Source organism: Oncorhynchus keta, chromosome 33 (assembly GCF_023373465.1).
Source record: "Oncorhynchus keta strain PuntledgeMale-10-30-2019 chromosome 33, Oket_V2, whole genome shotgun sequence".
Taxonomy (NCBI): Eukaryota; Metazoa; Chordata; class Actinopteri; order Salmoniformes; family Salmonidae; genus Oncorhynchus; species Oncorhynchus keta.
The window spans coordinates 733,856-749,549 of NC_068453.1; the positions used below are offsets into that span (position 1 = coordinate 733,856).

Consider the following 15,694-nt stretch of genomic DNA (forward strand, 5'->3'; position numbering starts at 1 on the left):
CTGAACAAAGGGGGGTCAACATTACAGAAAAGTAACAGTCAGTATCTGGTGTGGCCACCAGTTAGATTAAGTACTGCAGTGCATCTTCTCCTCATGGACTACACTAGATTTGCCTGTTCTTGCTGTGAGATGTTACCCCACTCTTCCACCAAGAGTTCCCAGACATTTCTGGGGGGAATGGCCCTAGCCCTCACCCTCTGATCAAACAGGTCCCAGACGTGCTCAATGGGATTGAGATCCGGGCTCCTCGCTGGCCACGGCAGAACACTGACATTAATGTTTTGCCGGAAATCACGCACATAACGAGCTGTATGGCTGGTGGCAAAGTCATGCTGGAGGCTCATGTCAGGATGATCCTGCAGGAAGGGTACCACATGAGGGAGGAGGATGTCTTTCCCTGTAACGCACAGCATTGAGATTGCCTGAAATGACAAGCTCAGTCTGATGATGCTGTGACACATCACACCAGACCATGACGGACCCTCCACCTTCAAATCGATCCCACTCCAGAGTACAGGCCTCAGTGTAACGCTCATTCCTTCGAAGATAAACACAAATCCGACCATCACTCCTGGTAAGACAAAACCGTGAATCGTCAAGAGAAGAGCACTTTTTGCCAGTCCTGTCTGGTCCAGCGACGATGGGTTTGTGCCCATAGGCAACACTGTTGCCGGTGAGGTCTGGTGAGGTCCTGCTACAACAGGCCTACATGCCCTCAGTCCAGCCACTCTCAGCACTGATGGAGGGATTGTGCGTTCTTGGTGTAACTCGGGCAGTTGTTGTTGCCATCCTGTACCTGTCCCGCAGGTGTGATGTTCCGATGTACCAATCCTGTGCAGATGTTTTTACACGTGATCTGCCACTGCGAAGATGATCAGCTGTCCGTCCTGTAGCGCTGTCTTAGGCGTCTCACATTACATTGCTATTTATTGCCCTGGCCACATCTGCAGTTCTCATGCCTCCTTGCAGCATGCCAAAGGCATGTTCACGCAGATGAGCAGGGACCCTGGGCAGAAAGGCCTCTTTTAGTGTCCTAAGTTTTCATATCTGTGACCTTAATTGCCTACCGTCTGTAAGCTATTAAGTGTCTTAATGACCGTTCCACAGGTGCATGTTCATTACATGTTTTATGGTTCATTGAACAAGCATGGGAAACAGTGTTTAAACCCTTTACATTGATGATCTGTGAAGTTATTTGGATTTTTACGAATTATCTTTGAAAGACAGGGTCCTGAAAAAGTGATGTTTCTTTTTTTGCTGAGTTTATGAATGTGCAATAAATGTTATTCAAAGATTAGATTCCACGTGGTTTTTGCTGTTAACACATTGGGGGAGAGATCCGATAGGCCAATACATTGGAATCGTACTGCCTTCATAAATACATTCATATTTCGCTGCTAAACACTTTGTTTTCCCCTCCCAAAATGTATTGCCGACACACAATACAAATTTCAACATCAAAAACAGTTGGCATGTAGGGAAGGAGGTTGGAATGCACTCAAAAAAGGGCGTGGAATGGGGAATCTTCAATATATAATGCATCATAATTGACAGTTATTCACAAATACAGTTAGGTCGTGTGTGTAACACAGTGCTCTATCGTCTCCTAGTGAGAGCGTGTCATAAAAAATGAACTCTTTAGTGTCTCCAACTGTACTTTGCAAAGATGAAAATCCTAGAACCTCTGGTTATGAGTTTGGGGAGAAGGTAAACAATACCTCGACATGTCCTGTTGTCAGAATGCAGCAGGTAGCCATAGCGACAGGAGCAGTAGTAGCCACCGATGTAGTTGTGGCAGAAATGGTCACAGGCCAGATCTTCATCGTTCCTGTCCCTACACTCATCCACATCTAGAGAGAAAGAGAGAAAGAGGGAGACTTTTTACTCAAGCCCTGCACTAACATACCTGATTCAACTAATCACCTAACCATTGATTAGCTGTGTTAAAATAGAATACAAATTAACTTTTATTAACTATTATATCATATTGGCCCTGGGCTAGAACAAAAGCCTGAACAACCCATGGGTCTAGCCTGGCCCAGTATTGAAGAACACTGATTAACAATGTTAGATGGTTCCTCACCCTAAAACTAGTCTATGGGTCATAAAAGACTGTCATCCATGGTCCGGTTTCCTTTAAACAGCCACCACCATCTTCAGCTAACTTTAACGACCATTAGCTAACAATGAATGGAAGTGACAGTACAGGCCGCTCACCGACAGCGCTGTAGTGGGACTCGAAGCCCAAGAAGCGTTCCTCATTGGAGAAGTCGGACCGGAAGGAGACACTGAAGGAGCTCCGAGGGGAGCTGATGACCTGCTCTCCTGGGACCTGCTCTGTGTCACTGTCCTCGCGCCCACAGAACACTGCCAGCTCCTCTCCATTAGCCTCCACCTGCATGCAGAGAAAGAGTAGAATGGACGTGTGAGCACAAAGTCACATACAGCTGCACGTATGCAGACACACACAAAAATATGTAGGCCTACAGTACATGGCATTGACATGAATTGACACCTTTATCAGCTATTGACTTGATTTTCTCATGTAAAGCTTTTCATAAATCGCATTTCAGATTAATGTTGGAATGTTTTAATGGAATGTTTTTGTTGAGGTTTTCTAATGATTTACCGATAAAATGGCCTTTTTGTCCACTAATTAATCCATTCCAAATATCTCCCCCGTTTCTCACCATGTCTGTCTGTCTGTCTGTCTGTCTGTCTGTCTGTCTGTCTGTCTGTCTGTCTGTCTGTCTGTCTGTCTGTCTGTCTGTCTGTCTGGTGAAACTGATGTACGCACAAACACTTTTTAGAACACCAGTCTTATCTGGGTCTCTGATAGCATGTTTACACTGAGTGTGTCATTGAACGTTCGGTTAACCCCAGCTACAACAGAGCAGCATGTGGGAGATTAAGAGACACTTTTGTATAGCCACACTGGCCACAGTCCCAATACCACACAACACTAGAACATTTCTACAACTACAAGCAAAGAAACAATCACATTTATACCACAGATATTATAAAGCACTTCTCGTGTGCTTATTCACTCCGATGTAAACGTGCAAGCATACATTCACAAACACACAGGCACACACATTCACAGATCAGCATCAGACATATACAGTACATCTTCATTCAAGAAGAGGACAACACAATGTTATCTGTGTCGGTCACCGGTCGCAGGAATGAGAACTGTGGGTAGATGAGTAGTGTTATGTATGTGAGCGTCCGAGTGTGTGTGTGTATGCACAAGGATCCCTATGATTCTGCACCCCAGGGGGTGGGGGTCTGGACAAGGTGGTGGAATTCAAGCAGACGCCTCACAACTGAACTTATTGATGAGCTGTGAATTCTGCATTTCTGCATTTTTGAACGGAGCATGCTTATCTAAGATGGTGAGGAAGTTACTTTTAAAGAATGACCAGGCATCCTCAACTGACGGGATGAGGTCAATATCCTTCCAGGATACCCGGGCCAGGTCAATTAGAAAGGCCTGCTCACAGAAGTGTTTTAGGGAGCGTTTGACAGTGATTAGGGGTGGTCGTTTGACTGTGGACCCGTAGCGGATACAGGCAATGAGGCAGTAATCGCTGGGATCCTGATTGAAGACAGCGGAGGTGTATTTGGAGGGCCAGTTGGTCAGGATAACGTCTATGAGGGTGCCCTTGTTTACAGATTTAGGGTTATAACTGGTGGGTTCCTTGATGATTTGTGTGAGATTGAGGGCATCTACCTTAGATTGTAGAACTGCCGGGGTGAGCAAATAACACCATCGGCAGGACACCAGCACCCTGACCTGCCCCACACACACACACACACACACACACACACACACACACACACACACACACACACACACACACACACACACACACACACACACACACACACACACACACACACACACACACACACACACACACACACACACACACAACATTGGTGTAACTTGTTTACCCCCAGCGGGAGATTGGCTCTGCAGAAGAATTATCCATACAATTTGCAACTCTCTCTCAGCTATTTTCTGGTTCTCATAGGGGATGTAATGACACTCTGGTTGTGTTCCAATTCTCTACCCTTCACTTCCTTAAGCATTGAAATGCATTTGATTGGTGCTTCTTGAAAATGTTCTTTCCTCCAAGAAAACATTAGACAGTGGTTGAAGTACTGTATTGCAAACAGGTAAGTATTTTGTGCAAATGGGGAATATGATGACACCCTTCATAAAAACATAAGATGCTGCCATTTGTCCTTACAGAGAAGAACAAAAATAAAGGAATTTATTTCCTATATATTTCATTTTTATAACCATTGCAGAATAAATTCCCCACCTTTTCTGGCAGTGATGGGTTCATATTTCTGAGGTAGCCATACAACAAATTACCATACGCATCTCTCATTTCATTGGGGCTATGTAAATACAGTGCCTTCAGAAAGTATTCATACCCCTTGACTTATTCCACATTGTGATGTGTTACAGCCTGAACTCAAAATGGATTAAATATAAAAACAAACCTCACCTATTTACATACAATACACCATAATGAAAAAGTGAAATCATGTTTTTAGAAATGGTTGTAAATGTATTGAAAATTAAATACAGAAATCTAATTTAAGTATTCACACGTTCGAATCATCTTTGGCAGCGATTTGCACACCTGGATTGTACAATATTTGCCCATTATTCTTTACAGAATTATTCAATCTGTCAAATGTATTGTTTGTTATTGCTAGACAACCATTTTCAAGTTTTGCCACAGGATTTTCAAGCAGATTTAAGTAAAAACTGTAACTTGGCCACTTGGGAACATTCTTCATGGTAAGCAACTCCACTGTAAATGTGGCCTTGTGATTTAGGTTATTGTTCTGCTGTAGGTGAATTCATCTCCTAGTGTCTGGTGGAAAACAGACTTACATTTACATTTAAGTCATTTAGCAGACGTTCTTATCCAGAGCGACTTACAAATTGGTGCATTCACCTTATGACATCCAGTGGAACAGCCACTTTACATCTAAATCTTTTAAGGGGGGTTGAGAAGGATTACTTTATCCTATCCTAGGTATTCCTTAAAGAGGTGGGGTTTCAGGTGTCTCCGGAAGGTGGTGATTGACTCCGCTGTCCTGGCGTCGTGAGGGAGTGTGTTCCACCATTGGGGAGCCAGAGCAGCGAACAGTTTTGACTGGGCTGAGCGGGAACTGTACTTCCTCAGTGGTAGGGAGGCGAGCAGGCCAGAGGTGGATGAACGCAGTGCCCTTGTTTGGGTGTAGGGCCTGATCAGAGCCTGGAGGTACTGAGGTGCCGTTCCCCTCACAGCTCCGTAAGGCAAGCACCATGGTCTTGTAACTTGACTTAAATAGGTTTTCCTCTAGGATTTTGCCTCTGCTCCATTACGTTTATTTTTTTAATACTGAAAAATTCCACAGTCCTTAACGATTGCAATCATACCCATAACAGGATTCAGCCACCACTATGCTTGAAAATATGGAAAGTGGTATTCAGTAATGTGTTGTATTGGATTTGCACCAAACATACCACTTTCTATTTCAGAACAAAAAGTTAATTGCTGTGCCACATTTTTTGCAGTATTACTTGAGTGCCTTGTTGGAATATTTTTGTTCTGTACTGGCTTCCTTTTCACTCTGTCAATTAGGTTAGTATGGTGATGTAACAACACTGAACAAAAATATAAGCGCAGCATGTTTAATGAGCTGAAAAAACATATCCCAGAAATGTTCCATACTCACAAAAAGCTTATTTCTCTCAAACTTATGCAAAGATTTTTACATCCCTGTTAATGTGCATTTATCTTTTTCAAGATAATCAATCCACCTGGCAAGTGTGACATATCAAGAAGCTGATTAAACAGCCTGAGGCATATTGCACAGGCCTTAGGCATATTGCACAGCCTGAGGCATATTGCACAGGTGCACCTTTAATTGGGGACAATAAAAGGCCACTCTAAAATGTGCAATTGTCACACAACACAATGTCATAGATGTTTCAAGATGAGGGAGCATGCAATTGATATTCCGACTACACAAATGTCCACCAGAGCTGTTTCCAGATAATTAAATTATAATTTCTCTACTATAAGACGCATCCAACATCGTTTTAGAGAAGTTGACAGTTTGTCCAACCGACCTCGCAACTGCAGACCACATGTAAACACACCTCCACATCTGGATTCTTGAAATTAATGAAATTGTGGGTTTTCACCACTAAAGAATTTATGCAAACTGTCAGAAACCATCTCAGGGAAGCTCATCTGCATGCTTGTTGTCTTCACCAGGGTCTTGACCTGACTGCAGTTTGGCATCCTAACTGACTTCAGTGGGAAAATGCTCATCTTCGATGATGACTGGCCCGCTGGAGAAGTGTGCTCTTCACGGATGTATCCCGGTTTCAACTGTACCTGGCAGATGGCAGACAGTGTGTATAGCATCATATCGGCGAGCAGTTTGCTGATGTCAACATTGTGAACAGAGTGGTGGTGTGGTTATCGTATGGGCAGGCATAAGCTACGGACAACGAACACAATTGATCTATAGCAATTTGAACGCACAGAGATACCATGACGAGATGCTGAGGCCCATTGTGTCATTCGCCTGCCGCCATCACCTCATATTTCAGTATGATAATGTACCGCCTCATGTTTCAAGGATCTGTACACAATTCCTGGAAGCTGAAAATGTCACAGTTCTTCCATGCCCTGCATTCAGAAATGCACCAGAAATGTCACCCATTGAGCACGTTTGGGATGCTCTGGATCGATGTGTACGAAAGGTTGTTCGCGCCAATATCCTGCAACTTCACACAGCCATTGACGAGGAGTGGAACAACATTCCACAGGTCACAATCAACATCTTGATCAACTCTATGCGAAGGAGACATGTCGCGCTGCATGACGTAAATGGTGGTCACACCAGATACGGACTAATTTTCTGATCCACGCCTCTACCTATTTTATAGGGTATCTAACAAACAGAGCAATATCTGTATTCCCAGTCATGTGAAATCCATAGATTAGGGCCTAATTAGTTTATTTCAATTGACTGATTTCCTTATATGAACTGAAATGTAGTAAAATCTTTTATATTGTTATTTTGCATTTATATTTTTGTTCAATGTTAATCCATCTTCAGTTTTCTATCACAGACATTAAACTCTGAGCTGTTTTAAAGTCACCATTGGCCTCACGGTGAAATCCCAAAGCAGTTTCCTTCCTCTCCGGCAACTGAGTTAGAAAGGACACCTGTAGATTTGAAGTGACTTGGTGTATTGATACACCAATCCAAAGTGTAATTAATAACTTCACCATGCTAAAAAGGGATATTCGATGCCTGCTTTTTGTATATTTACCCATCTACTAATAGGTGCCCTTCTTTGCAAGGGATTGTAAAAACTCCATAGTCTTTGTGGTTGAATCTGTGTTTGAAATGCACTACTTGACTGAGGGACCTTACATATGATTTTATTTGTAGGGTACAGAGATGAGGTAGTCATTCATAAATCATGGTAAACACTATTATTGCACACAGTGTGAGTCTATGCAACATCATTTGACTTGTTAAGCACATTTTTACTCCTGAACCCATTTAGGATTGCTATAACAAAGATGTTCAATACTCATTTCAGCTTTACGTTTTTTATTAATTTGTTTTAAAAAATTAAAACAATTCCACTTTGACATTATGTGTTATTGTTTGTAGGCCAGTGACCCAAAAAATGCTAAATGTAATCAATTTTAAATTCAGGCGGTAACAGAACAAAATGTTAAAAAGTCACGGGGTGTGAATGATCCCATAGGCAGTGCATCAAGAAAGTGTTTATTTAACTTAGATGTATGTATGTTACTACTCTACTGTAATTTTCATTTGTTTTGAGTAGCCTAGACAATGTTTCAGAACTTGCGGGCAGTCCAGCATATTCAGGCTGGGGGAAAAGTAAATGTAAAACATGTTTTCAGTCAAACGTTGTGCTGACAGAATGTGCCATTGGTTTCTATTTCAGAAACTGTCACAATCCATAAATTACTGAATACTTTTTTTTAACATCCTGCAAACACAGTAGATAGACTGGTAGTATGTAAAATATTCTATAGATAAACAAAATATCAAAACAATTCATTGTTTGCATATAAATGTGGGCTGTAGTCTACTTTTAAATGGTTTCCAATATACAATCAATCTTGAAGAATGTGTGGACAGGGTAGGTAACACCACACCTGCCATGCTGATCCTCAACATGGGGGCCCCCTCGGGAGTGCGTGCTCAGTCCTCTCCTGTACTCCCTGTTCACCCATGACTGCATGGCCAGACACGACTTCAACACCATCCTTAAGTTTGCCGACGACACAACAGTGACAACGATGAGACAGCCTATAGGGAGGAGGTCAGAGAACTGGCCGTGTGGAGCCAGGATAACAACCTCTACCTTAACATGATCAAGACAAAGGAGATTGTGGACTACAGGAAAAGGAGGACCGAGCACGCCCCCATTCTCATCAACAGGGCTATAGTGGAGCACATTGAGAGTCAAGTTCCTTGGTGTCCACATCACCAACAAACCATCATGGTCCAAACACACCAAGACAGTCGTGAAGAGGGCACAACAATGCCTATTCCCCCTCAGGAGACTGAAAAGATTTGCCATGGGTCCTCAGATCCTCAAAAAGTTATACAGCTGGTATGGCAACTGCTCAGCGTCCGACCGCAAGGCACTACAGAGGGTAGTGCGTACGGCCAGTACATAACTGGGGCCAAGCTTCCTTTTCTCAAAAGTGCATTGTTGGTTAAGGGCTGTAAGTAAGCATTTAACTGTAAGGTCGACACCCAATGTATTCGGCGTATGTGACGTACAATTGGATTTGACAGGCACTTGCTATGTTTAGTTTGAAAAGGTCACTGCAAAATATCGAAACATTCTGCCCACACCTACAGAAATGTGATCAAATATGCCATTGCTCTTTCTTTTACAAACTGCCGTGGCCTAATTCCAATATTGCCAAATTACACAGGAAATAAAGGGTGCTATAGTGACTGCAAAAGGCGAATGGAGTGCATTTTCCAGGTGGAGTTAATGCACACAGTTTTACAACAGATCATAAAGTATACAAGAGCACACTTCGGGGTGTGTTCATGAGCACATTTTGGGAAAAGGGTAGAATCGGATCATGGCCCGAAGATACTGTGTCAGACACAGCAGAGGACAGGAGCATTTCCCCCGAATGCTTTGCTGCAGTAAGAGCACTCCACACTACAGTTCCATGCTGCTTGTGATGTTGCCATGCTAAACCCTGTTCAGAATTCCAACCATTCTGGCATAACTCTGGTTCCTAGAAATCAAGAGATGGGTAGGGCACCGAAGCCTGGCAAACCAACCCGAACTGGCACCAGCTCCGACCAGGCTCCCGTGCCAGTGCCGCCTGGCACATCATCCATTATCATTCTCTTCACTGGCATAGCATATTACACTGGCCCATGCTGGCACACTGACATCTTTGGCTGGCTAAACCCATGCACCTTCTCAGGGACAAACTAATGCCAAATAGTTTGGCAATATGCCAGGGTCTATTGTGCCAGGCAGGCAAATCTATTACAAAAAAGCTCTTCCAAGAATAAAAATGTTTGTCATGAGAGTAGAATATTAATTTACATTCCTAATTGAATTGACTGAACTAAATCCAGGTGGGACATGTGAAATGTGTCCCTTTTCGAGGCATTTTCTCCGTGTGAATGGCTGGCCACACACATACGCAGTCACGATTCACTTACCTTGACATAGTCGTACTCACAGAGGTAGGAGGGTTCTAGGTCGAAGTGCAGGAAGTAAAGTCTGATTTGGAACCCGTCGGGAACGCTTATGTTCCAGCGGACCTCGGACTCTTTAGGGTAGGGTTCTGGAAAGTTCGGGGAGTTGATCGTGCCATACATGTCACTCAGACAAATTACCTGAGCTCCAGCGGGGACCATGGACAGTAGGTCTAACAGGAACGGTAATACTCTGGAGAGAGAGGTAATTATGATAAATCTATCTTTATCGACATTTTATAATAAAAACGAATTGTCACAATGGAAAGTAAATCGCAACACAAATGACTATGACATAGATGGAAAAACTTTCGTTTTTGGGTATATTTTTCTTAAGGTTATTTCTGATCGTTTCCCCCAACAAAATGTGTATCCTAGTTTTAAGACTAAAGTAGGCTAAATCACAAAGCTCGTTCGATACAGCAATTTTAAATTCACAAACCCCCCCATGCAGCGACAGAATAAACAGTTATTCATTTAAAACAAACCAGAACAATAACAAACCCATAAACATTTTAGGTTATTGCTACTGTGGGTTACAGAGGACAATTTGAAAAGCATATACTAGCCTACACCTACCCCATCATTGCCGAAGTTGCAGCCATGATACGCTTACTGTGCGAAACAGCTGAGCTTCTTTGAACAAGACATCCCTGCACAAACACGAACACACTTCCCCAACCAGTGTGCACGTCATTTCTACCAACCGCATGCGCAACATTCAGAATGGGATCAGCTGGAGACTGGGACAACACGGCAGTTGTGTAACCAATATTCCACTTCTAGCAGAGGCAGTAGTCTATTGCTTTAAATAAGACTATACATCTTCCATCAAATACGATTGCATTTACAAGATTCCAGGGTGGAAGGACCTGCATTGTTTTTGTTTTGCTTTATCTTCGATGTCTAGTATTTGCACTGGCTTTGTTTGGATAGTATGTATTTGTGATGACTGGATTAATCCAGGATTTTAGGCACCATTGTTTTAGCCCGTTGACCTAAAGCCTAGAAATTACCTTGGGCAGCTAACACAAGTCTGCAGGTCTCAGGCTTAACTGTAGATGACATCCACTTCTGTTGCAAAAGTTTCAAGGACTCAGTTGACTTGGCATTGTATCCTCTTAATTTTTACCCTATCACTCTACCCCGCTTTTCTCTCTCACACAAACATACTTGTGAGGCAAACATCTATGTCATATATTCAATAGATGTCAAACCGAGGAAACCTGACTGAAATAGGGAGGGACTTTCTGAACTGGGGATTTTTAAAAAATACCTACAGGACTAGTAAAGGCCCAGTGCACTACTTTTGAGAATAAATAAATAAAGTATATACAGTACCAGTCAAAAGTTTGGACACCTACTCATTCAAAGGTTCTTTATTTTTACTGTTTTCTACATTGTAGAATAATAGTGAAGACATCAGAACTATGAAATAACACATCGTGTTATAATCGTGTAATAACCAAAAAAAGTGTTTTAGAAAATCAAAATATATTTTAGATTTTAGATTCTTCAAAGTAGCTACCCTTTGCCTTGACAGCTTTGCAGACTATTGGCATAGTCTCAAACAGTCTTGAAGGAGTTCCCACATATGTTGAGCCGTTGTTGGCTGCTTTTTCTTAACTCTGCGGTCCAACTCAACCCAAAGCATCTCAGCCTGGTCGAGATTGGGTGATTGTGGAGGCCAGGTCATCCGACGCAGCATTCCATCACTCTCCTTCTTAGTCAAATGTTCGGTCATTGTCCTGTTGGGAAAAAAATGATAGTCCGACTAAGTGGAAACCAGATGGGATGGCGTATCACTCCAGAATGCTGTGGTAGCCATGCTGGTTAAGTGTGCCTTGAATTCTAAATAAATCACTGACAGTGTCACCAGCCAATCACCCCCACACCATCACACCAACTCCTCCATGCTTTCACGGTGGGAAACACACAAATGCGGAGATCTGTTCATCTACTCCGCATCTCACAAAGACACAGCGTTGGAACCAAAAATCTCAAATTTGGACTCATCAGACCAAAGGACAGATTTCCACTAGTCTAATGTCTGTTGCTTGTGTTTCTTGGCCCAAGAAAGTCTCTTTTTATTATTGGTGTCCTTTAGTAGTGGTTTCTTTGCAGCGATTCGACCATGAAGGCCTGATTCACGGAGTCTCCTCTGAACAGTTGATGTTGAGATGTGTCTGTTACTTGAACTCAGTGAAGCATTTATTTGGGCAGCAATCTAAGGCTGGTAACTTTAATGAACTTATCCTCTGCAGCAGAGGTAACTCTGGGTCTTCCTTTCCTGTGGCAGTCCTCACGAGAGCCAGTTTCATCATAGCACTTCATTGTTTTTGCGACTGCACTTGAAGAAACTTTCAAAGTTCTTGAAATGTTCCAGATTGACTGATTTAAAAATATACATTATGATTATGGGGGTCAATTACCTTGTGTCATGCTATGGAAATGTGATAAGCATGATGAGTTTGCCATTTGTGAAGAAAATAAAATGTTTATTCTATCAAGACATGAGAAGTGTGCATGACAAGGACAGCATGAGGGCACCTGATTGGTAGTGCTAAACATGAAGTCATTGATAATGGTGAAAAACATATCCTACTACATTCCCATTAAAGTGAGATGAGAAAACGATGGTTAATATAGCTATTTTGTGATCATTTTAGTAGAATTAATATTGTAAGGCAAAATATTGGGGTTGAGCATGGTTCATTTTCATAAATTTCGACCCTATAGCATTCATTACTCAAAAATTGACAAAAACATGAAATTATGGCTGATAATGCGTTACTCTCAACAAATGTACTAAAACCAGAAATATGGAGATAAGACAGATATTGTGCACTTCTCGCCAGCTGTTACTTCCGTCCCAAGGCTGCGTGTCCATCTGTGCTATCGGCAGGAACAAAAGTAACTGTCACGCCTTGGTCTTAGTATTTTGTGTTTTCTTTAATTATTTGTTCAGGCCAGGGTGTGACATGGGTTTATTGTGTTGTCGTATTGGGGGTTTTGTAGGCATTGGGATTGTGGCTGATTAGGGGTGTGTCTAGCATAGGCTTGGCTGCCTGAGGCGGTTCTCAATCAGAGTCAGGTGATTCTCGTTGTCTCTGATTGGAAACCATATTTAGGTAGCCTGGGTTTTACTGTGTATTTTGTGGGTGATTGTTCCTGTCTCTGTGTAGTGTTCACCAGATAGGCTGTGATAGGTTTTCTCGTTCCGTTTGTTGTTTTGTATATTTATAGTTATTTCATGTATCACAATTCTTCATTAAAGAACATGAGTAACCACCACGCTGCATTTTGGTCCGACTCTCCTTCAACAGACGAACGCCGTTACAGTAACATTGCAGTAGTTCTGTTCAAGGTCTATTTAATTTAAACAAATTTACCCTATACATTAAATTACAGTAGCTATTGGTAGAAGACATAAATTGTTTGTCATAGAATGTTGTCTCAAGCTCTGTCGATTTCATAGTAATAAAAAAACAAAAGTGTCACTTTCGTCCCGGTTCTCCCATACTTCCCAAAAATCTAAAAGCATTGGATTGGTGGAGGCAGGGGCTAGAGAGTGGGCTTAGTGGGCTCGTGCTGTACCAGTATTTTCCTTTCATATCAATGAATGGGAAGTGAACAAGTGGTTCCGTCGTTGTCATGGCGCCGTGAGGTCACCTAGGCAGAGAGCTCCTGTACATTTTGTAAATATTTGTCATAATTGTTTTTATAGCATTTTTATTAACTATTCGCTGAATTGTTTCTAATCCAGTACTTTTCAAGACTGAAGTTGGCGGTTGATTTTTGGCTATGTAGCTAATGTTAGCTGGCTAGCATGCAATGTTTTGATTTTATTATGCCTACTGTCCGGAGGTTGAAGATGGAGAGAAGCCCGAAAACATACAGTTGAAGTCGGAAGTTTACAGGTTGGAGTCATTAAAACTCGTTTTTCAACCACTCCACAAACTATAGTTTTGGCAAGTTGGTTAGGACATCTACTTTGTGCATGACACAACTCATTTTTCCAACAATTGTTAACAGACAGATTATTTCACTTATATATCACTGTATCACAATTCCAGTGGGTTAGAAGTTTACATACACTAAAACAGCTTGGAGAATTCCAGAAAATGATGTCATGGCTTTAGAAGCTTCTGATAGGCTAATTGGCATCATTTGAGCCTATTGGAGGTGTACCTGTGGATGTATTTCAAGGCCTACCTTCAAACTCAGTGCCTCTTTGCTTGACATCATGGGAAAATCAAAAGAAATCAGCCAAGACCTCAGAAAAAAATGGTGTGCCTCCACAAGTCTGGTTCATCTTTGGGAGCAATTTCCAAACGCCTGAAGGTACCATGTTCATCTGTACAAACAATAGTATGCAAGTATAAACACCATGGGACCACGCAGCCGTCATACCACTCAGGAAGGAGACGCGTTCTGTCTCCTAGAGATGAACGTAATTTGGTACAAAAAGTGCAAATCAATCCCAGAACAACAGCAAAGGACCTTGTGGAGATGCTGGAGGAAACAGGTATGAAATGATCTATATCCACAGTAAAACGAGTCCTATATCGACATAACCTGATAGGCCGCTCAGCAAGGAAGAAGCCACTGCTCCAAAACCGCCATAAAAAAGCCAGACTACGGTTAGCAACTGCACACTGGGAGAAAGATCATACTTTTTGGAGAAATGTCCTCTGGTCTGATGAAAAAGTATATATATATAACTGTTTGGCCATAATGACCATCGTTATTTTTGGAGGAAAAAAGGGGGAGGCTTGCAAGCCGAAAAACACCATCCCAACCATGAAGCACGGGCATGGCAGCATGATGTTGTGTGGGTGCTTTGCTTCAGGAGGGACTGGTGCACATCACAAAATAGATGGCTTCATGAGGCAGGAGTATTATGTGGATATATTGAAGCAACATCTCAAGACATCAGTCAGGAAGTTTGAAGCTTGGTCGCAAATGGGTCTTCCAAATGGACAATGGCCCCAAGCATACTTCCAACGTTGTGGCAAAACAGCTTAAGGACAACAAAGTTAAGGTATTGGATTGGCCATCACAAAGCCCTCACCTCAATCCCATAGAAAATTTGTGGGCAGAACTGAAAAAGCGTGTGCGAGCAAGGAGGCCTACTAACCTGACTCAGTTACACCAGCTCTGTCAGGAGTAATGGGCCAAAATTCACCCAACTTATTGTGGGATGCTTGTGGAAGGCTAGCCAAAACGTTTGACCCAAGTTAAACAATTTAAAGGCAATGCTACCAAATACTAATTGAGTGTATGTAAACTTCTGACCCACTGGGAACGTGATGAAATAAATAAAAGCTGAAATAAATAATTCTCTACTATTATTCTGACATTTCACCTTCTTAAAATAAAGTGGTGATCCTAACTGACCTAAAATGTCAAGAATTGTGAAAAACTGAGTTTAAATGTATTTGGCTAAGGTGCATGTAAACGTCCTACTTCAACTGTAGGTGTACAGAGTTGAAAGAGAGCATGACTGTATGGAGGACTACGTAATAAGGCTACTTCTGAATTTACTATAGAAGTGTGGTGTGATTTCTGGTGCCTCGTGACTGCCGTAGCATCACCAAAGTGGGTGCTGCATTTTGGTAGTAGTGAAGAGTAGCTAGCTAGCTCAGTCCTGAATCCTGTGTGTTTAGAGAGGTAGTCACATGAAACAGAAGTCAAAAAGTTATTTTTAATTTCACCTTTATTTTATAAGGGAGTCCCATTTAGACCAAGACATATTTTACAAGGGAGCCCTGCATGAACACAATTTATGATATGTATAACATAGCACACAAAGCTATAATCAATTTAAGAAGCAAGCATGGTCCTCCATTAACAACGTGAACTGCCTTAAGAGGCACCAGAA

General features: G+C 42.1%; 1 protein-coding gene across 3 annotated transcripts in view; it reads right to left on the bottom strand.

The window, feature by feature from the left end:
- Positions 1-11,307, bottom strand: part of masp1 (MBL associated serine protease 1) — a 79,685-nt gene extending 68,378 nt beyond the window's left edge. Inside the window, exons 1-4 of one of the 3 annotated variants that reach the window (XM_052491630.1) lie at positions 10,390-11,307; positions 9,775-10,003; positions 2,218-2,395; positions 1,719-1,850 (exon numbers count right to left, since the gene is read on the bottom strand). In XM_052491630.1, coding sequence (XP_052347590.1) covers positions 1,719-1,850; positions 2,218-2,395; positions 9,775-10,003; positions 10,390-10,415 — 565 coding nt within the window. In that variant the 5' untranslated portion in view covers positions 10,416-11,307. The remainder of the gene's footprint in view (positions 1-1,718; positions 1,851-2,217; positions 2,396-9,774; positions 10,004-10,389) is intronic. The other 2 variants (XM_035748318.2, XM_052491631.1) reach the window with 2 other exon arrangements.
- Positions 11,308-15,694: the final 4,387 nt, after the last annotated feature.